At 50.5% G+C, this 23460-nt stretch overlaps 1 protein-coding gene across 1 annotated transcript in view; it reads left to right on the forward strand.

Annotated features, from left to right (window-relative positions):
* Positions 1-2690: 2690 nt before the first annotated feature.
* LOC102108665 (uncharacterized) overlaps positions 2691-23460 on the forward strand; it is a 79607-nt gene continuing 58837 nt past the window's right edge. Inside the window, exons 1-5 of the mRNA XM_088051318.1 lie at positions 2691-2720; positions 3383-3733; positions 7005-7016; positions 13561-14188; positions 18465-18469. Coding sequence (XP_087907444.1) covers positions 2691-2720; positions 3383-3733; positions 7005-7016; positions 13561-14188; positions 18465-18469 — 1026 coding nt within the window. The remainder of the gene's footprint in view (positions 2721-3382; positions 3734-7004; positions 7017-13560; positions 14189-18464; positions 18470-23460) is intronic.

Genomic DNA, 23460 nt, shown 5'->3' on the forward strand with positions numbered 1-23460 from the left:
CCGTGCATCCCTGCAGAGGGACTGTCCTTGTCTTCACCATTTTCCCTTCTACCTTTTGTTCCCACTTAAAGGCAGAATTCTGTTTCCATCCTCTGTAAGTGGGCATCCCCAGAAAGCATCTTTTCCATCAAATACTGAATGGCAGCAGTGTGAGGAGGGGACCTGGTTCAGGATGGTGTAAGGATCTGAGACTGTGGAGTGCCTCGGTTTAATAATCTCATTTATTATTCTTAGCTCCTGCAGCATTCTGTGGATTCCATCTGATTTCTTGTTTGGGAGGATAGGAGCATTACAGGGAGACATCCCTGGCTGCCAAAGCCGTGCCTTGAGCAGGACTTACTAACAGGCTGTGAGCCCTTCCTGGCCTCCCTTGGAACAGGGGATTGCTTTTTGACACCTCTTGTCCTGGTTGCTTCAGGGTAATTTGGAGAGGCTCCATATCTAATTTTTCCAGTTTCCCTGGGGCTGCCCACACTTCCGGGTTCACTTCAGCATAGGCCTTGCCAGACATTTGACACAAAGGTACAACAGAACCAGCCTCTGTATCACCTTTTGCAATATTAATTTGCCTTCCCAATTTAGCCATCAAATCCCTTCCCAATAAATTAAAATCACAGTTGTGAGCAAATAAAAATTCCTGCATTTCAAACCCATCCCCCACATCTGTTAATAATGGTTGAATAAAACACACCTGCTGATCTTTCCCACTTATCCCTTGAATAATCAGACATTTCTGGCAGTTTTCCCCTTAGGTCTAAGATTCCAAGTGGATGGAGAGGCCCCTGTATCCATCAGGAAAGGCCTCCTCTGGATCCAGACCCACCCTGAATGTTCCCAAGGGCTCCAGTGTGGTGGGTCCCTGGTGTAATGGGAGCTCTGACACTGCTAAGAATTCGTGTCCATCAAGGGCTGGACTTGCTCCTCCTGAGAGCGCTCCTGTCTGTGCTTGCAGTGTCCTTGCGCCCTGCAGCTGGAAGGCTGATTCCTTGCCAGGGGCTGTTTGGGTGGGCTGTCCCCTGCCCAGGAGGGCAATGCCTGTGCCAGGTCCTTGTGGCCGAGCGTGTCCCCTAGGTGCTGGGGCCACCTTGGGCCCTGGGGTTCATTCCTCAGGGCCTGTAGAAACTGTGCCATGGCCTTTGCCTTCAGCTTGGCCTTTTCTGCATCCCTTCTTGCATTCAGCTGCTGTGCCTTTGTGAGCAAGTGGTGCAGGGGCTTCTTCTGGCCCTGCTGCAGCTCCCCTCAGTGCCTGTGGGTGCTCTGGCAGCTGCTGAGCTTTCTGCAAAATCCTTCCTTTCTCGTGACCCAAACAAAATCTTTAAAAGAAAATCTCGATCATTCCACGTATAATCCCCATTTTCCAGATGTTCCTTTGTCCTCCTCCTCGCTGTGCTGAGGCTCCCCTCCCCAGCCCGTATCCCAGAGCCGGTCCGTGTCATGCCACAGTGTCCAAAGGCGGCCCCCAAGGCGGGCAGGGCCGGCAGCTCCACGGGGCCGAGCAGCGGCTGGAGTGTCCCGCAGCCTCCTGGGGGCCGGGGGCCACTGCCGGCCCTGCCCGGGGGGTGCTGGGGTCAGGCAGCGCCCGGCGCTGAGCCCCGGCTGCCCCACAGCCCCGGCCCGGCCTCACAGCTCCCCACAGGCCCCCAGCCCGTGCTCCCGGTGCCGCAGCTCTGCGCCCGCTCCTGCTGCTTCGCACCTCAGAGGAACCCCTTGAAATCCTGACCTCCTTGTTTTCTTGTTCTGGAAACCAGGGACACAGAATATCTCAGTCAGCTGGCAAATTCTGAGGATAAACCCTCCTGAAAAACATCCCATTCCTCTGTATTTTTCTCTTCCCCCTCTTTTCCATCATCATTTTTCTTATCGCATGGAATCCTCCTGCGGCTTCTTGCCTTAGCCACATTCCTGCTCACTCCCTTCACCCAATCCTTTCCCAGCACACCAACACCATCCATCGCCTGTTGTCTAAATCCCTTCTCGACTTCCCTTATTGCCCCCCTGGGTGTCCCTGTCCTTAATTATCTCTGGGAGAATGTGCAAACTACCTCAACACACTCCCAAGGGACCCTTGAGAGATATTTTGAGACTATCATCCCCTTCCTTATTGCTGTCTAAAATGCTCACTCGCGGTGAGAGACTTCTCCTGGGTCAAGCTGTTCAGGTATAAGCAATTTATTATAAGGATAAAGAGAGGGAGAGACCTGTGTCCGCCACCAGCCTCGGCATTCACGTGATCCGGGGGGAGGGGAGAAAGCGCGGAGAGAGAGGGAGAAAAGAGGTTAGAGATGGGGAGGGAGGAAACAAGAGCCACAGAGGGAGAGCGGGGAAAAACAGGGAGGCTTAGGAGAGAGGGAGAAGACAAGAGAGGGGTAAGTGGGGGAAAAACCAAGAGGGAGAGAGCAGGGCCCCCCCCGGGCCCCAGCGCCCTCCGCGAGGGGAATTTGGGGAGGTGGGAGGGGGGAGCGCCAAGGCCGGGCCCCCCCGCACTGTGGTGGCGGGAGCGGCTGCACTGGGAAGCGAGTGCGGGAGGAAGCGGCCGAGAGCCCAGCGCTGCCCTAGGCCGAGCTGGCCCAGCTCCATCCCTGCCCCTGCGGTGGGATGCTGTGGGACTGGGGGGGAAGAGGGAGCCGGCAGTGGGTGCTGGGCCTGGGGGCAGGAGGAGAAGGGAAGGGGAAGCAGGGTTGAAGAACAAAATGGTCAAACACTGCCCGTGGGAGGCAAAGGTAGGAACGTGCAGAAGGAGGAATAGGAGGAGCAGGAGTGTAAGGAAGAGTAGGGACACAGGAGAAGGAGCAGAAACAGGAAGCACCACATGGTTCCAGCCCTCCCTGTATCTGCAGCCCCCACAGCCCCACGAGCGTTTCCCCCCCACATGCAGCAGGTGACTGGGGAAGGGGATCCACGATTTTCACAGGGGTGAATCTTGGTGTTTCTGAATTTTATTGAGCTAAATGTCAGTGCTTTGATTTTTTGCGGGGGCTGAATGTTTTGATTTTGGAGGAGATTTTGTCTGAATCTTGATGTTTGGTGAGTTTCTGATCTGTGTCTTGATGTTTGGAGGATGTTTGGGCTGAATCTTGGTGGTTTAGAGCTTCTAACACACAAGATGCCCAATGACTTGCTGAGATGAACATGGGCAAGGAGGAGCCCCCAGCCCAAGGTGTTCTCCTCTTTTTTTTTCTTCCAAACCAGGATTTTCCATTCCCAAGGAGTGGCTGGATGGAGGAGGAGAAAAAGCCTTGGAGATCCCACACAAAGAGGGGCTGCAAACCCCCTTCTGTTTTTTTTTTTTTCTGGGTTTTTGTTTTTTTTTTTTTGGTAAAAAAACCCCAAAAACGCTCCCAGCCCAGGGAGCTGTAGGGAGGAAATGGCCCCCCTGGTCTAGGAAGGTGTCCGGAGATCCAGCCGCAGCTCAGAGCTGGGGGAGAAGGCTCAGGGCAGGAAGAAGTGCCACAAGTGCTTGGAATATGGGAAGGGTTTCAGAAAGAGCTCCGAGCTCATCCAGCATCAGGTGATCCACACTGGGAAAAAACCCTATGAGTATGGAGAATGTGGGATGAGCCTCAGCCAGAAGGGCCACCTGATGCAGCACCAGAAGATCCACAATGGGGGAAAGCCGTATGAGTGTGGGAAATGTGGGAAGAGCTTCAGAGAAAGCTGGGCCCTGATCCAGCACCAGGTGATCCATACAGGGGAACGATCCTACACCTGCTTGGGATGTGGGAAGAGGATCAACGTTGGATGATCCCCAGTGACCCCCGTTGGGCAGAGCCCTGGTGATCCGTGGTCCTGGTGATGCGTGTTGGGAAGACACATCTTCCTGGCTCTCTATTGGCACCTGGATGAACACAGGGGCAGGAATATCCATCAGGACACTGACTGAGAATGGGAATTCCTTGGGGAGAGCAGATTTGTTGATTTTTCAACCCCAGAAAACCTTTTCCATTCAATCCTGTCTTCTGGTGGCATCAAGGAATACTGGATGGTCTTGGAGGTCTTTTTCAACCTCAGTGATTCCACAGTTTCGATTTCCTATTGCCCAAGGCTATTTTCCTCAGCCAAATGGTGATGGATCAGGGCAAAGATGAAGATTTTGGAGACAGTGGGGTGGAAACCCCTCCAAAATAGGTTCTTCCCTCCCTGCCAAGCATGGGAATTCTCAGCCAGCACAGACACAGAAATCCTTTTCTTTTGACTTTGATTTGCTTCTCATTTCTCTTCATCCTTTGAAAACACCTGAAATTGGGGTAAAAATAAAGACATTGAACTAAGGCATGGGTGGGGACATTGAAGGACATTGACATTGAGGGACATAGACATGGACAGTGACATGGACAGGAACACAGGGACATGGATGTGGCCATTCATGGGGACATGGTGGGACACGGGCACTGATGGAGACGTGGGGGACAATGACAGGGATGGAAACATGGTGGGGACACAGCCATGGGTGAGGACCTGGTGGGACATGGCCAGTGATGTGTGGGGACATGGCCATGGCCGCTGCCATGGGGGGAACTTGCAGGGGCTGTGGGGGATGCTGGGTTTGAGGGAGTTGAGGGTTCCTGGCAGGGACTTGGGGCTTGCTGAGGGCTTTGGGGAGCCCAGGCTGAGCAGCTGCGGCTGTGCTGGGAGCCCCTGGCGGAGGTTCTGGGGCAGCTGCTCAAGGACCCCCTGCCCTGGAGCCCCAGCTGGGCATTAGGGTCCTGGAAGGGAATGAACATTCTTTGTCCCCAGGAGGGAAATCCAGCACACCCAGAGTGCGAGGGGCAGCTGAGAGGCCACACGAGGGAGGGGAAAGCCAGACAGAGCTGTCCCCCTCCAAAACTGCACCCTAAAAATCCCCAAACTTGAGGATTCCTCCCAGGAAAGAGCTGCCAGGAGGTGCCAGAATTGAGTGAAAGGGGGGATGGGATCCCTAGACTGAGGAGGAGGGGCCTGGAACCCCCAGACCCAAGCACTGGCAACAGGGCTGGGAACTGGGGGGATGATTGGAATGGGGCAAAAGAGTGGGGAAAAAGAGGGGGCTGGGACCCCCCCCCCCACCCCTCCACACCCCCCCTAATTGGGTTGGTACGAGTCCCACTCTTCTTCCTTCTTTATGCCTCCTCCTTCTCTCCAGCCCTTCTCCCTTTGCTTCCTCTGGCCTCCTCCTCCTCCATCCCTGGCTTTGCTCCCCACCCGGGTCCAGTGCCCACTCTTGTCCCCTCCTTTTCCTATCGCGGTCGCATCCCGCGGGAGGAGCTGGGATGGAGCCGGAGCAGGTCGGGCTGGGGCAGCACTGGGCTCTTGGCCCGGACTGGGCACTACCCACGTGCTCCCTCCCCAAATTTCCCTGGCGGCCTCGAGGGATCCCGGTATTTTTTGGGGTTTGCTGGGTTTCCGGTGCCTCTCAAGGACCCCCAGAGATGGGTGACATGGGGGTGACACATGTTCTGCCCCCAAATCACAGCCCCCCTGCAGGGTCTCCCCAAGTCCTTCCCTACTGCCCCCCATAAATGGGACTGGGGAGAACTGGGAAGCTTTATTGGGAACACTGGGAGCAGCGGGGCAGGGGCAAAGTGACAGCGGGGCTGGGGGGACACACGACATCACACCCCCCCCCCCCCAATTCATCACGGGGACAGAGTGGGGGGGTCCCAACCGGGTCCAAGGCCACGGATAGCAGCTGCGGCCACTGGCGGCTCAGGAGCTCTGTGGGCAGAGAAAAGGGGGTGACACTGGGCTGGGGGCCCCGGGGGAAGCGCACATACTCAGGGGGAGGGGGGACACGGCCCCCAGGACTCCCCCCAACCTTCTTGTGCAGGCAAAAGCCAAGCCCCAGTGCCAGAAACACAAAGCCCAGTATGGAGTCCCCGATCCCTGTCAGCTTCTTGCTGTGGCTGGGGTCCAGCAGCATCTCTGGGGGGTCTGCAGGGGTCAGGACCCCCCAAACCTCTCACAGATGCTCCAAGCACTCTCCCAGTTGCCCCCAGCCCACCCAGGACCCCCTGGAACCTCCTCCCAGTCCCTTCCCAGCCTCCCCAGGATCCACCAAAGCCCCTTCTGTTCCTCTCAGGATCCCACAGCCCCCTCCCAGTTGCCCCCACTGCCCCAGGACCCCCAAACCCTCTCCCAGTCCCTTCCCAGTCCCACCGGGACTCACCAAGACTCCTCCCAGACTCTTCCAAGCACAAAGAATTTCATCCGAACCCTTGCTTTTCCAGCCCCAGTCTCCTTCCAGCCCCTCCAGGCTCACTCAAATCCCTCCCAGTTTCCACCAGGATCCCCAAAACGTCATCCCACCCTCCTCAACATCCTTCAAACCCCTTCTCAGCCATTCTAGGCAGGTGACTCCCTTTCCCAGTTTAAACCAGTCTCTCTCACACTCACTCCCAGTTACTCCCAGCACAGCCCAATCCCCCTCCCAGCCCCCGCGGTGCCTCCCCCGCTGCCCCCGGCGCTGTGGGGGGCCGGGCCGTGCCCCAGTGCCAGCTCAGGGGGTGCTCCATGCTGACGCCTGGCAGCTGGAGCTGACCCCGCGCCGGGGGTGGGTTTCCAGCAGCACCAGGAGCAGCTGGGTCCAGTCCCCGTTGGGGTCATGGCAGTGGCCACCGCATGCCCCAAGAGCCCCTGATGGCCCTGGGACCAGCTCAGCTGGATCTCGGCAGGGTAGAAATCCATCCCGGAGCAGAGCAGCCGGCCGGGGCCGGGCTGGGAGTTAAAGGGCACCAGCGAGATGGAAATGCTGGGGGCACTGGGGCCACTGGGAGAGAGCGGGGACACACTGGGATCAGCTGGGGGGGGGGGGGGGGCACTGGGAGAGAGAGGAGAGGAGTGGTTTGGCATTGAGAGGCACTGGGAATGGACTGGGGTGGCACTTAAAGAGATGGGAGTGCATGTCTGGGAGTGAAATGAGAATGAACTGGGAGTAGACTGGAAGTGGACTGGGAATGGGCTAAGAAGGAGTGGGAGGGACTCTGGGGTCTCTGGGCGGGACTGTGGTGGCACTGGGAGGCCGAGTCCAGCGCGGGAACTCGGTTTTGTGGATCCGCCTGGCAACTGGTGAGTCATCCATGAGCCGCACTCTGATTGGCTGATGGGCGTCAAATCCACGCAGGGGTCGAGATGGACAGGTGGAGGCGCTGGGAGTGACTGGGATGGACTGGTAGAGACTGGGACGAACTGGGAGAGCCACGGGAGCCCCTGGGAGGGACAAGAGACCCCGGGCATGGGCACAAGGAAGGCTGTGGGCTCTGGGGTGATCCCCAGGGAGGTTTTGAGGGACATGGCTGGGCCCCTCTCTGTGCCCCGTGAGCAGCGACCCGAACAGAAAAGTTCAGGAGCAGGAGGAGGTGTTTCTAAAGATTGATTTTAATCCTCATTCTCCTGTTCTGATTTGCTCAGTCCAAAATTCAATTAATTTCCCCATGTCAGGCTGTTGTGCCCATGATGGTGATCCCTGAGTGATCTCTCCCTGCCCTTGTCGCGACCCAAGAGGACTTGGATTTGTTTTGGTTCAGTGGAATTCATGGTGATTTTGGGGGAGCAGGAGCAAAGCAGCTGGAAACCACAGTGGTCTTGACAGGGACTGAAGCAGGGCAGGAGTTGGGGCTGCCTCGAGTGAGCTCTCACAATGTGAACTTGCGTGGGGTCTTTCTAAGGGAATTTTGTTGAATTTTTACATTCATTATTAAAAAGCAGCGTCACAAGTGGAGCTCCACTTTCAGTTTGAAATGAGGGAATGGAATGTGGGCGATGGGACTTCCATAACCTCAGATTGTTCCTTGGTACTGGGCACTTCAGCTTTGGCAGTGTGATGCCCTTCAGCAGCAAGGTCTGTCCCACCCACTGGTTTCTGGCTCAGAGCCAGGCCACACAGTGTCACAGCGCTCTGCTGGATTCCTTGAGGCCTTGTAGTGACACCATAGTGTCACCGTGGCCCCTTGGCTGCATGAGGCCACTGTGTGGTGCAGAGTGCCACAATGTTCTCCTTGGTTGTGCAGTGTCACCATGGACCCCTGGTCACACTAGGTTCTGCAGTGTCACAAAGGCCCCTTGGTTCCATTTGGCCCCACAGCACCACAATGGACCCCTGGTTCTATGGGGCTGCACAGGCTCACTGTGGTCCTCTCAGTTCCGTGAGGCCCTGCAGTGTCACAAGGGCCCCTTGCTTCCCCAGAGTGTCCCAGTCATCACAGAATGGCAGAATCCAATTGGTTGGAAAAGACCTTTGAGATCATCAAGCCCAAGCAATGCCCTCATACCACCCTGTCACCCAGACCATGCCACTAAGTGCCACTGGAGAGGGACAGTGACTCTGCCACCTCCCCCCTGGCCAGCCCATTCCAATTCCCAATCACCCTTTCTGGGAAGAACTCCTTCCTATTGTCCAGCCTAAACCTGCCCTGGTGCAGCTTAAGGCTGTGTCTCCTTGTCCTGCTCTCCAGCAGATCCCCACTCGCAGCCAGCTTGGTGTCATCTGCAATTTGTGAGTACTGGACTCGACCCCCTCAGCCAGATCCTCAGTGAAGATATTAAACAAGACTGGGCCCAGCACAGATCCCTGGAGATACCACCATGGACTGGACACCAGCTGGATGCAGCACCATCCCCACCACTCTCTGGGCCTGGCCTCCAGCCAGTTCTGAAGCCAGCAAAGTGTGCTTCTGTCCAAGCCGTGGGCTGCAGCTTTTCCAGGGAATTCTGTGGCTCTCCATGTCCAAGGCTTTGCTGAAGTCCAGCTAGACACATCCAGAGCCTTTCCCACACCCTCTAGATGGGGTCAGCTGGTTATAAAAGGAGATCAGGTTGGTCAGGCAGGACCTGCCCCTCCTAAAGCCACGCAGGCTGGGTCTGACCCCTGGGCCATCCTGGAGGTTCCATGTGATGGCACTCAAGGGGATCTGTTCCAAAACCTCACCAGGCACTGAGCTCAGGCTGACAGGCCTGCAGTTCCCCAGAGCCTCCTGCCAGCCCTTCTTGGGGATGGGCTCACACTGGCACCTCCTGTCCTCTAGGACCTCCCCAGTGAGCCAGGACTGATGAGGAGAAATGATGGAGAGCAGCTTGGGGAGCTCATCCACCAGCTCCCTCATCCCCCTAGCATGGATCCCATCCGATTCCATCCACCTGTGAGCATCTGAGTGGCTCAACAGGTCTCTGACTGCTTTCTCCTGGATTACAGGGGGTTGTTCTGCTCCCTATCCCCATCTACCAGCTGAGGAGAACACTTGTCCTGAGGAAAACCTGTCTTATTGTTGAAAACTGAGGCAAAGAAGGGGTTAAGTACCTCAGCCTTTTCCTCATCTTTGGTAATCACATCCACCCCAATAAGAAATGGAGGTTGTCTGTAGCCTTCCTTTTGCATTATTGTATTTATAAAAACATATTTATTATCCTTCACAGAAGCAGCCAGGTTAAGCTCTAATTGAGCTTTCACTTCTCTACTTTTCTTTATGCATGACCTAATGACATCCTTAAACATTTCCTGAGTTGTCTACTCCTCTGTCCAAAGGTGGTGCACCCTCATCTTTTCCTTGAGTTCCTCCAAAAGCTCCCTGCCCAGCCAGGCCGGTCATTTTCCTGGCTAGCTCATTTTTTGTAACAGAGGGACAGGCTGTTCCTGCTCCTTCAAGATTTTTTCCTTGAACTGTGTCCATCCTTCCTGGAATCCTTTGTTTTAAAAGGCTGTTTCCCTTAAAAAAATCAGTACCTGATTTGGTGCTCCCAAATCTGTATCCTTAATTGGCTGAAGTCTGCTCTTTGTAAGTCCAGTGTAGGAGTTTTGTTGATGCCCCTCCTTCTTTCACAGAATATTTCAAAACTCAATGATTTCATGGCCACTGTACCCCAGGCAGCCTCCAACCCCCACATCCCCCAGCAGCCCTTCTCTGTTTGTGGACAGCAGGAGACACAGCTTTCCTTGGCAGTGGCAAGAGAAGGAAACCTCCCTAAAGTGCAGCTTGGCAGGTTCAGCCTGGAGGGGAGGAGAAAGAAAAGTCCCTGCCAGGGTAGAATTTTGGTGCACGAGGTGTCCCAGCATGAGACTGGACCATGCCATGGCTGAGTGTGCCAGGAGCCATCAGTCAGTGGGGCCCAGGGATGCTCCAAGGGACTTGGAGTTTTGCTTATGACTCCTTGAGCAGCTTCTTCAACCTTCTCTCAGTGCCTGAGGGTCCTGAACTCAGCCCCAAAACCACCCTGGGGTTCATGAAAATACAGAAAGCCTCGGGGGCTCTTTCTCTTCCTTCCATTTTCTTCAAGTCCAAGGCTTGTGCAGCTGCTTGGAGGCACTTTGGAGTTCTGTTAAGGAGGAAGATTTGAAAATCCACTATGTTTTTTATTTTATTTAAATCAAGGCCATATTTTTTTTATTTTCTAGCTGAGAGAAGAGGTGACAGAAGCATTCCCCAAGTGCTCTTGATGCTGAATGTCTCCTTAGGAGGTCCAGTCACAGAGAAGAATGAGCCTCTTGTGGGCTGCCCCTCTTTGGACAACCTGCTCCTCACCCCGAGCCTCAGCATGTCTGACATCGCCCACCTGGGACTGACATCCCAAAACATTGAAAACATTTATCAACTTTTCTTTATCGTTAAAATCTAATGAATTAATAAAAATAAAATTTTATTTTTTTATAATAATATTGTTCTATATTTTTATAACCTAATTTTTATATTTATATAAAAGAATTGATGCATTTTTTGCAACTAAAAATATTATTGGTCTTTGGTTCTAAGTACCACAATTCCCTTCATTAATTAATTGACCACTATTTCTCCCTCTTTATGCTAATTAGTCCTATTATTAGTCCATTAATCATCTTTTTATCATTTTCTCAGACAGGGTAAAAGGGGCCACTTTGTGGTCCACGGAGACTTTCCTGGGTAACATTTGGGGCAGTTTTGGGTCTGGGGAGGGGATTTAGAGAGCACCTGGGGGTCTGAAGGACACTTGGGTGAGCTGGGTGGGCTCTTGGAGGGGCACTTAGGGATTCTGTGAGACAATTCAGGGTCAGGGGGAGAACTTGGGGATCCAGGGGGGCACTTGGGAGGAGGTGAATCTGGGGGCCCTTTGGGGTCCGGGCGGGCACTTGTGGGGGCTGTAACGGGGCTCTCTGGGCCACGGGGGATGATGGGAGTTGTAAGTGCCGCTATAATAGGGTTTAATGGTGCCGCGGAGCATCACGGGAGTTGTAAGCGTATCTGCAATGGGTTCCCGTGATGCGCGGGGCATGACGGGAGATATGTCCTGGCTGGAATAGCGCTCTATGGGCGCCGCGGAGCATGATGGGAGCTGTAGTCCCGGAAGTGGCTCGGAAGGCGCGTTTGGTGGTGCGGGAAGGCACTTGGAGAGCACTTCTGTGTCCGAGCCGTGGCTGCAGGTCCTCAGGGCGAATGTATACAGCTCGGGAGCACTTGGGGGGAACCTGGAGAGCTCTAACCAGGCTCTTTAGGGTGGGGAGCATGGCAGGAGGTTTGGGAGCGGAACTGTGTTCTGGGATGATGGGAGATGAATTCCCAGCAGTGGCTGGAAGGGGCATCTGTGGGGACGGGAGCATCCAGGGATCCAGGGATGCTTTGGGGAGTTCCGAGCGGGCACTGAGGGGGCACTCAGGGATCCTGAAGGGTTTGGGGGAGACTTATGGGACATATGGGGGGCGATACTGGGGTTCTGGGGAGCACAGGGCATATTCCCAGTCCCTCACAACCTTGTTTCAATTGCCTCCTGCAGGCTCCTACTCACTGCCAGTATGATCCCAGTATGATCCCAATCTCCCTCAGTGTGATCGCAGTCTCTCCTGGCATGGGCCCAGCTGCTCCCAGTATGATCCCAGGATGATGTCAGTATACAGCCAGTGCAATCCCAGACACTGCCAGTACGATCCCAGTACAAACCAGTCCCTGCCAGTGCTGCCACTCCTGGGATCCCCCAGCCTTCTCTGTGTTCCCCCCTCCTGCATCTCCCTAGAGGAGCCCCAGGGGTTGGCAGTCCACAGCCAGGGTCTCCAGCCAGCCCCAGTTTGGATCTGCAGCCCCCAATTTTCCCAGTTTCCCTCTCCTTTTCCCCAGGCCGGGTTCCCCCCGTCCCCAGCAGGTGGGAGCAGCCAAGAGCCCCACGCTGCCCATCCCGACCTGTCCTGGCTCCATCCCCACTCCTGCCGTGGGCTGTGAGGGGTTCGGGAACGGGGCACCGAGGGTGTCGCTGCTCCTGGGGGAGGAGGAGGAGGGATGGAAGAGGAAGGATGAAGGACAGCAAGAAGGGATGGAAGTAGGAGAAGAGAGTGGTGTTAGGGAGGAGGTGGAGGAGGGAGGAAGAGGCGGAGCAGGAGGAAGAGGAAGAGAAGGGACAAAGAGGATCAGGGAAAGGAGAAGGAACCACAAGGTCCAGCACTCCCTGAATTCACAGCCCCCACCCGTGGGATCATCACCCCGCATCCCACAGCTGACCGGGGAGGGGGAGCTTGGCCCTGATATCCTGGAGGGTTCCTGGGTTGGGTTTTTTTGTGTGATGTTTGAAGAATGAAGAACTCCAAAGCTGTATGCAAAATGCCCCTTGGGGGGACATTGGGGGGTCCTGGTGGCAGCTGCTGGCAGAGGCAGCCTGGAGGAGCAGAGCCCTGTGTCCCCCAGGACCCCAACATGGAGAGCCCAGAGAGGGGGAGCACTGCGATTTGTGGGACCCTAAACAGCCTGGAGAGGGGCAGGGGTGACTCCTTGGACCCCCTGCACCCCAAAGCAGAGAATAAGGGGAGAAGGGACTCTGAAGCCCCAAAACCCTCCAGCATCCCTAAGTGCTGAAATGGAAACGGGTAACTTCTCGGATTCCTGGCACTCCCAGCAGCCTGGGGAGGGCAGGGACCAAGTAGATTGGAGACCCCCAGTGCAAGTGTGACCTCCAGGAGCTGGGATGGGAGGGAAACCCTGAACAGCAAAGGGGAGAGACCAGAGATGGGGAACTTCTGGGAGTCATTTTCAGGGCTGAATCTTGGTGTTTGGGAGGTTTTTATGGAATCCAAATGCCCGGTGACTTCTAGAGATGAACATAGGCAGAAGGAACTCCCTCAGCCCATGTGCTCATGAATCGTATTTTTCCCCAAGCCAGGATTTCTGATTCCCAAAGCTTGACCAGATGGAGGAGGAGGCTGTGAGGAAGATGCCCCAGGACACCCAAGCAGGTGAGGAGGAAGTCAGTGCCCCTTTCCCCCTCTCTCCTGCTCCATCTCCCAGCCCAGCATGGCCCCCGGCTGCAGGACAACCCCGCTGCCAACGCTGTCCTGCTGTGGACGCACTGGGGGGATCTCCTTCCCCTTCCCCCTGTCACGGAGGCAAATCCCATCCTCTCCTTTTCCTTCCTCCCCCAGTCAAGGAGCTGAGGATGGAGACCAGGGAGGACAAATCCCCAGGGCAGAACCTTGTGGAAGAGGCTGATTTGAGCAGCTCCACAGTGCAGAAATCCAACAGGGAGGAAAAGCCCTGGAGATCCCACAGGAAGAGGGGCTCCAAACGCAGCCCAGGGTGCTCTGAGGAGGAAAGACCCACCCTGTGTCAGGAAGGTGGCTGGAGATCCAGCTGGGGCTCTGAGCTGGTGGTCCATGAGCAGCTTCAGGATGGGGAGAAGCCCTACAAGTGCTTGGAGTGTGGGAAGAGGTTCAGCCACAGCAACAAACTGATCTGCCACCAGATGATCCACAGTGGAGAATGGACCTATGAGTGTGGCAAATGTGGGAAGGGCTTCAGCTGCAACTCCCAACTCATCATCCACCAGCGCATCCACACTGGGGAGAGGCCCTACGAGTGTGGGGAATGTGGGAAAAGCTTCAGCCAGAGCTCCCACCTGATCTGTGACCAGAGGACCCACACCGGAGATCGGCCTTATGAGTGTGGGGAATGTGGGATGACCTTCAGCAGGAGGTCCCAGCTGACCATCCACCAGATGATCCACACTGGGGAGAGGCTCTACGAGTGTCCCGAGTGTGGGAAGAGGTTTCAGATCAGCTCACATCTCCTCAGGCACCAGCAGATTCACATGGATGAGAGGCCCTTCCGCTGCCCCGACTGTAGGAAGGGCTTCAAGCAGAACTCCCAGCTCATCACCCACCGGCGCATCCACACTGGGGAGAGACCCTATGAGTGTCCCCAGTGTGGGAAGAGCTTCTCCAGGAGCTCTCACTTGACCAGACGCAAAGAGAGGCACCAGGAAGGGAAGCCCTGTGAGTGCCCCAAGTGCAGGAAAAGCTTCATGTTCTGCTCCAGCTCCATCCCCCATGGGAGGACCTATGTTGGACATAGCCCTGATGACCCACATTCCCAGTGATCTGCGTTTTGAAGACGCTGGTTTAGTGGTCATTTTGATTTGGCCCTAATCTTCTTTTGATTCATCATCCCTTTAAAACAGACAAAATTGGGGTAACAATCAACAGATTCATCAAAGGCATCTAAAACCTCACTTTTTACTAGTTCTTCAAGGGAATCTGTGACTCAGGGATGTGCTTGGGAGGGTTTAGGGGGTTATTTGGTGCAGCTGTCTCCATTTCTTGGCACTCAAGGAGATGAGAGAGTTCAATCTGTCACCTCAAACCCACTCAATGACATTGAAAACTTCTCATTCCCCGCCCCCTCCAAAATTATTGGATTCCACAGCCCCTCACGGTGTGATGTCTTAAGTTTTACCTTTCATATTTTTCATATTCTGCACTGCCTAGGTTTGTAGTTTTGAACTTCATATTAAGTGTTAGTGAGCTCTCTTCACAGAGTAGGTAGACAAAACAATTCCTTTTCTAGCTTGATACCAAGGACAGTTTCAATTATTACAAGTTCCAGGCCCAAAAGCATAAATAAGGGTGGACTGAAGAGAGAAAACAAGAAGGACAGGACTTTGTCATCTGAAGCTGTAATTGGACCATGAACCCAAATCTGCAGATGGACCTCAACTTATAAAAATGTGAGACCTTGTGATCGTTTGTCCATTTTTGTGACCATTTTTGGTCCATCTTGGGTGTAGCCCTGGCCAGGCTCTTGTACTCTGCAAGGTGTATCCTTTTAGTCCTTTTAATAAACTATCCTTAATTCTGTCTATCCTCTATTCAAGGTCAGCCTTCTGAAGGCATCAGGTGGAATGGGGTTGGAAGGGCATTGGGCAAAGTGGGATGCAAATCAGGAGGGGTGAGATGGGCATTGGGTGAGGCAGGATGGGTGGGATGGGGCTTGGGAGGTGTGAAATGGGGAAAATTTGGCTTGGGAAGGGTCTTGATGTCCAGCAGGGATGGGAGATGCTTTGGGGTTGGGATTGGGAGGTGGGGTGGTGAATCAGGCAGCCAAAGTTTGGGCATGAGAAAATGAGGCAGAGCCCATTACTGAGTGAGATTTTTATATATTCCACATTCCTCAAGAGATTTTCACTTTTAATGAAAATACCTGAATCAAAGACAGGACAAATTTTAATGATAAAGGAAAAAACCAGTCCCTACTGTCCCTTGGGGAGTAGAGGATGCAGTAATTCCCTTAGTGTGGGAAACAGACATACCAGGAAAATCTAAGTTGGCACAACCAGTACATGTGGATTAAAAGACGGGGCAAAAGCTGTACAGGTCAAACAGTATCTCATAAAGCGAGAAGAACAGCAGGGAATAGTAAAGATTATTGATAAATTTTTGAAGTACCAAATTCTGGAAGAATGTGAATCAGAATTTAATACACCAATATTTCCAGTGAAGAAACCAAATGGTGGGTACAGACTAGTACAGGATTTGAGAGCAATAAATGGAATAACTAAAGATATTTACCCAGTGGAAGCTATTCCTTACACGTTGTTGACATCCATAAAAGAGAAACAGAAATGGTTTACTGTAATTGATTTAAAAGATGCCTTTTTCTACATAACCCTTGAGAAAGAAAGTAGGAAACTGTTTGCCTTTGAATGGGAAAATCCAGAAAATTGAAGGAAAACTCAGCTCACCTAAACACGACTCCCACAAGGAAACAAGAATAGTCCAACCCTATTTGGAAGCCAGCTGGCTAAGAAGTTGGAGATTTGGATCGAAAACGGGCAAGTTCTGAGAGAACAATACCTGCTGTTACAGTATGTTGATGATATACTGATAGCTACAGAAGAGAAAACAACCTGCATAAAGGTAACAACTGAAATTTTAAATCAGCTGGGAATGGGAGGATATAAGGTGTCTAAAGAAAAGGCACAAATTGCCCAGCAGACTGTGATTTACCTGAGATGTGAAATCTCACAAGGGCAACGTAAGCTGGGTACTAACCGTATTCAAGGTATTTGTGCTATTCCAGAACCCCAGAACCTGCATGAGCTGCGAGTTTTCCTTGGGATGACAGGGTGGTGCCACCTACGGATCATGGACAATGGACTAATTGTAAAACCCCTGTATGAAGCCCAAAAGACACAGCCGTTTACCCGAGGCAGACCACAGAAGGAGGCCTTCCTCAAACTGAAGGAGGTATTGACAACAGCTCCGGCGTTAGGATTGCCTGATTTACCCAAAGATATTCACCTGTTCGTGCATGAAAGATCACACCTAGCACAGGGAGTGCTGACCCAACGTTTGGGAAGCTGGAAAAGGCTACTAGGCTACTTCTCCAAACAATTTGACAATGAGAGTACCGGACGGCCTTCCTGCCTGTGGGCAGTTGCAGCCACTGTGATGCTGATACAAGAGGCTAGGAAACTCACGATGGGTAGACACATAGATGTCTATGTGCCACACATGGTGACCACTGTTTTGGAACAAAAGGGGGGCCATTGGCTATCTCCAAGCAGGATGATGAAATTCCAGGTAATCCTGACTGAGCAGGATGATGTCACACGAAACACAACTAACCTTTTGAATCCAGCTTTGGTCCTAGGTACCACAACTGAAGAAAGCCCATTGGAACATGATTGTGTGGAAGTGATAGAACACACCTGTTCAGCTAGAGCAGATTTGAAAGATGTCCCACTGGAACAGGCAGACTGGAGCTGTTTACAGATGGAAGCAGTTTTGTGGAGAACGGGACCAGATACGCTGGATATGCGGTAACGACAACAGGTGCAGTGGTGGAGGCAAAGGCCTTGCCAGCAAACACATCTGCCCAATGAGCAGAACTGGTTGCCTTGACCAGGGCGTTAGAGCTGAGTGAAGGAAAGAAAGTAAATATATGGACTGATTCAAAATATGCTTTTGGAGTGGTGCATGTACACGGGGCCCTGTGGAAAGAAAGAGGACTGCTGTCTTCTAAAGACGCACATTAAACATCAAGATACAGTCCTGCAATTAATAAAAGTAGTATAAAAGCCTGAGCAAGTAGCAATCATGCACTGCAAAGCTCACCAATCAGGAAGCTCCAAAATTCATGAGGGAAATCGGAAAGCAGACTGGACAGCCCAACAAGCTGCTCGAGAAGTGCAAACGGCAATGGCATTGATACCTTTAAAAACTCATGTATCTCAATTCAATTTACCTCCAGACCCAAAATATTCAATAAAGGATGAGAAATTGGGATGCTCACTGAATGCACAGAAGAATTCAGAAGGGTGGTATGTGACTACACAGGGATGAGTAGTGGTACCCCCCTTGATAATGGGAGAAGTTCTACAAATTAAACATAACGAATGTCATTGGGGTGCAGAGGCATTGGTGAAATTGTTAAAAAGAAATTTAATTTCAGTACGGATGTTAACAATGGCAAAATCAGTAATGTCAAAATGTGAAATTTGCTTAAAGTGGCTAGACAACAGGCACAATTAGGAAGAATTTGGGTAGGAGCAGAACCAGGAGATTATTGGCAAGTAGATTTTGTAGAATTACCAAGGACTCGAGGATACAAATATCTATTGGTAGGGGTTGAACACATTTTTGGGATGGCCAGAAGCTCTTCCCTGTCGCACAAATCAAACAAAGGAGACAGTCAAGTGGTTACTGCAAGAAATCGTTCCAAGATTTGGGGTGCCTCTAGGAATATCATCAGATAGGGGCCCACATTTCACAGCCACAGTAGTGAGGGAGGTGAGTCGGTTGCTGGGAATAGCTTGGGATCTCCACACACCATGGAGACCCCAATCCAGTGGACAGGTAGAGAGGATGAATCAGACCTTGAAGAGCCAAATCAGCAAAATATGCCAAGAGGCTAAACTGCAGTGGCCACAAGCTCTACCAATAGCACTGCTGAGGATTCGGATAAAGCCTAGAAGTGGGAGGTCAGTCAGTCCTTATGAGATATTGTATGGGAAACCATAGGAATCCCCTGAACCTAATCCAAATGTACATGTTACAGGGAAGCAAGAGGTGTATAATTATGTTCTGTCTCTTGGAAAAGCTCTAGCTCGACTTTGGAGCACCCTTGTGTGGAATAGGCCGCTGACTCTTGAGAATCCAGTTCGTGACATCCACCCGGGAGATGAAGTGTACGTTAAAAGTTGGAATGAAAAACCATTAAAAGAAAGGTGGAATGGACCCTATCAGGTACTGTTAACTACCTTTACAGCAGTCAAAGTAGCTGGACTGGATCCCTGGATACAGTACACCAGAGTGAAGAAGATTTCCCCTGCACTGTGGACTGCGCAAACTGTAGGACCAACAAAGCTGCAGATAAAGCGGGTTTGATCGTTTCAAATGTCTAGGTTGCTAGTGACTGTAATGGTGATTATTTTATGGCCTTTAGTGCCATCAGTTGGAATCAATGTTACCTTGGGATGTGAAATGCAAAAGGATCAGCTGACAACTGTTCATTTTAGAATGAAGAGGGATGTGGGGGTGCAGCCAGAAACACAAGTGATAATGATAAAGGTCTCTAATACTATCCAGGCAGAAAATGTGATGATTGGATTAATCAAAGATTTTGCCAACATGCAGAACACCAGCAAAATAACTGTCTGTCTGCCAGTACCAAAGGCAGCAGGAGACCCAATAAGCTGGGGAATTATAACATCAAAATTACCTGAAATACAAAAGAATAAAAGTGAGAATGTGATCTGTGTATTGTAAGTATATTACGAGTACCAAAATAAGACAGTGTTTGAAAATGCTGTGAAGGCAAAGTATTCATCTATATGGGATTGTCATGAAAATGGAGGAAAGTATGAACCAAAACTAGGCTGGTATGGGGGATTAGGAAATCATAGGTGGTGTTATGAAAAGATAGTAAAGGTTATTAAAGAAAAGATTCCAGTGTCACAATGGAAGTCTAAAGGACAGGAAGGAAAAGATCGGGTTGAAGCTTGAGACAGTGCATGGTCAATGAGTGTGCTTCAAAAATTCCAATACATGTCAGATACCCCTTGGTGCATTAAGTGGGAAGGCTCTGAAAATGAAACAGATCCAGGGGTATGGAACACTGCAAGCAGTAGTAGAATGGAGGCAGACAAAGTGAATTGGTGGGTATGTAACAAAACTTATGACTGTACTTCTGATGATGAAGAAATAAATGTCACCGCTAGTGGTAGCTCTGAGAATTGGATGTGCCTGCAGAGGAATCAAACATAAACAAGGTGAAATAAATGACAAGATAGGACAAGTGATCCAAAAGGTAGTATGGAGCAGAAGTACAGTTCAGAGTCCAGGCCAATTTGTGTGGGCAGCAAGTGATGGCACCTGGACAACACATTTGCCTGTAAGTGGAAAAGTAAAGGAGATTACGTTAGCCCTCCCCACCTTATGCCCAATTTGGAAAAGGTCCCCATTTAAAGAAGAACATGAACTCCTGCAAATAAGGACAAAACAAGAAGTTCAGGAAAACAAAATTGAAGATGAAGAAAGATGGCAAGAACCCTCCAGTAGTATAAAATTTGAGTGAGCTCTGGAATCCTTGTTCGGTCCAAGAGCAAATTACAATAATAGAAAGATGTTCTACAAACTTACAGGTCAGGTAGAAAGATTGGCAAGAGTTACCAAAGAGAGGTTTAGAGAGCTAAATGTACAATTACAAACTACGACTAAAAGGACCCTGCAAAACAGATTGGCTTTAGATATGTTATTGTTGAAAGAACACGGAGTATGTGGGTACCTAAAAGGACAAATTGATCACTGCTGCATCCACATCCCAAATGGAACTGCAGATGTAGAACATGACAATAATCAATTAAAACCCATAGAACATGAAGCACAGAAAGAGCGGGAAGATCTGACCACAAGTTAGGTAGATAAAATTTTTGAAGGGTTGGGATGGAATGTGAGCTCATGGATCAAATCTATTCTTGAGAGTCTGATAATCCTACTGATTGTGTTCTTAGCAATCTGGTTAACCTATGCAGTTCTGAAAGGAGAGATAAAGAAAAGAGTATCTTGGAACCAGAAAATAATAAAGGCACTGACACAGGACAGAGATCCACATCCACATTTGTCATCTCCAAGTCCTCCAGAGTGTAACAACGCTTATGAAAACTGTAGATTCGAAAATGAACATCAAGTATAAACTCAGAGGAAAAGGACTCTATATAGTGAAAGCATTACATTAATTCTAGTAAAGTGAAATACGTTCAAAGGGGAGAAATATGTTACTATGGGGTTAAATGTTTCTGAAAATGTTTCTTAAAACCATGAAGAAGTAGGCCGCAAGAATGTCTGGTATTAGGGATGGTCTAGCAAGCTGAAATGTTTACGGTAACGGGAACTGGTACTTGGGGATTCCAGGATACCCACCCAGAGATCAGATTTGTACATGTTTGTACAAGGATGAGCTAACTCTCATGAAGCAATATTGATAAAGCTAATCAAGCAATATTAATGAAGCAATATTGATAAGGTTGTTACAGTGATTACTGCTACAGCTGAAATTGTAGAAATATGTGCACTTTGGACAAAGACGATGGAGCTGGATTTGGGTTGCTGATACCCCTAGTTCCCGCACACTTCAATAAAGCACCTGCATATAATCAATCTGTGATTATGTGTGTTCCTGAACGCTAACATCAGCATCTCCCTTCACCCAGGGCAGCTCTCACCAGAGACCCTTCCCTGATTTAATTCCCAATCCAGGAGCTACAACAAGCATGGGTGAAGTTATGGGGGCTGGCAGGGAAATGTCACTGTAAGATCTTGCTGCACTTGGCCCCTTCTCAAGAGCTTTGCCTTCAAGGGCAGGAATAGCTTTTCCTTGCTGGCAACTGCAATTCCAGACTCTTGGAGTGTGTACCATGCAGGACCACACAGACTGGGATCCATGGGCTGGGATTGCACAGACTGGGATTGCACAGACCGGGACCGTATGGATCAGCACCAGAGATTGGGATCACATGGACCAGGACCACATGGACTGGGATGGCTGCACAGGAACGATGCGAACTGAGGCGGTCCAGCCCTGCCCAGGGCTCCGTCCCAGTTCCCTCCCAGTTCTCTCCCAGTCCCTCCCAGCCCTCCCAAGTCTCGCCCGGGGGCACGGCCAAAACTGCCCAGAGTGAACATGGTGCTCCCAGAGTGATCCCAGAGCTGATTCCGGTTCTGGTGTCGATCTCTGTCCCAGAGCTGTGGTGGTCCCAGTGTTGGTCCCAGAGTGCTCCCAGTCCCAGTCTTTGTCTCCATCTCACTCTCAGTCCCGGTCTTGGTCTCGGACCCAGATTGGTGCCAGTCTCAGTGCTGGTGCCAGTGCTGGTTTCAGTCCTGGTCTCAGTCTTGGCCTCGGAGCAATTCTTGTCCCAGTGTCAGTGCTGGTCCTGGAGCGATCCCAGTGCTGATCCCAGTGCTGGTCCAGGAGCGATCCTCGTGCTGATCCCAGTGCTGCTCCAGGAGTGATTCCAGTGCTGATCCCAGTGCTGGTCCTGGAGTGATCCCAGTGCTGATCCCGGTCCCGGTCTCAGTCTCAGTCCCAGAGCAGTGCCAGTCTCAGTGCTGGTGCCGGATTCAGTCCCAGTCTCAGGCCTGGTCTAGGTCTCGGTCTCGGTCTCAGTCTCCATTTCAGTCTCGCTCCCAGTCCCAGTGCTGGTCGAACCGAGCCCTTTTTGGGTGATTTTAGGTCCCTTTTGGGCGTTTCAGGCCAGGTTGGGTGATGCTGGGGCCCTTGGGTGATTTGAGGCAAAACCAGCTACTTTCAGGGTGGATCTTGCACTCATTTGGGAGATTCAAGGGTGATTTTAGGCCATTTGGAGTGGGTTTTACACCAGTTTGGGCATTTTTATGCCCTTTTGGTTGCACTTTGGACCCCTTGGGATGATTTTAACCCCATTTGGCTGATGTTAGGCCAAACCATGTGGATTTAGCACGGAGTTTAGGTCCCTTTGGATGGTTTTGCTTTTCACCTTTGTTTAGTGAAATTTAATCACTTTTACCCCGTCTTTTCCCAGTTTTTTTCATCAAAAGCCTCATAAACATTCCCACAAATGTTCTCAAAATCCTGCAAAATTCCAGAAAAAATCCACAAAATTCCCCAAACCTCCTCAAAATCCTGAAAATTCCAGAAACATATCACAAAATTCAAGAAAAATCCCAAAAAATTCTGTAAATCTTCTCAAAACCCTACCAAATTCCAGAAACATCCCACAAAATCTCCTCCAATTTCCACAAAAATAAAGAAAAATCCCACAAAATTCAAGAAAAATCCCACAAAATTCCAGAAACATCCCACAAAATCTCCACAAAATTCCGCAATATCTAAGAAATAAACCTCAAAATTCTTCAGGTCTCCTCACAATTTTACAAAATTCCACAAAAATCCCACAAAATTCCAGAAACATCCCACAAAATCTATTCAATATCCCACAAAATTGCAGAAAAATGGCAGGAAATTGCAGAAAAATTTTCTGCAGGAAATTGCAGAAAAATGCCACAAAACTCACTAAATCTTCTCAAAACCCCACCAAATTCCAGAAACAACCCGCAAAATCTCCTCCAATTTCCACAAAATGTAAGAAAACTGCACAAAATTCTTGAAAAGCCCGACAAAATTCATAAAAAATCCCAGCAAATTCCAGAGAAATCTCACAAAATTCCTGAAATTTTCCCAAAACCCTACCAAATTCCAGAAACATCCCACAAAATCTTTACAATTTTCCACAAAATCTAAGAAAAATCTTTCAAAATTACTCAAGTCTTCTCAAAATCCCACAAAATCTCAGAAAGTTCCACATTTAAAAAAAATCCCACAAAATTCCTACCAAATTATTTAAATTTTTTCAAAATCCCACAAAATTCCAGAAACATCCCACAAAATTCTTTAAATGCCCAAGAAAATTTACTCAAAATCAAACAAAATTCCAGAAGTCTTCTCAAAACCCTACAAAATACCAGAAACATCCCGCAAATTCCCCACAAATTTCCACACAATCTAGAAAAATAACTCAAAATTCTTCATGTCTCCTCAAAATCCCACAAAATTCCAGAAAATTCCACAACATCCCCAAAAAAATCCACAAAATTCCAGAATCATCTAACAAAATTCTTTACATTTTCTCAAATCCCACAAAATTCCAGAAAAACATCAAGAAATTGTGAAAGAAACCCCACAAAATTCCCAACCTTCTAAAAACCCTACTGTCCTGGTTTAGGTCAAATTT

The sequence above is a fragment of the Pseudopodoces humilis genome, chromosome 2 (genome assembly GCF_049639895.1).
Source record: "Pseudopodoces humilis isolate 2021_Gansu_Grassland_sample_001 chromosome 2, ASM4963989v1, whole genome shotgun sequence".
Classification (NCBI taxonomy): Eukaryota; Metazoa; Chordata; class Aves; order Passeriformes; family Paridae; genus Pseudopodoces; species Pseudopodoces humilis.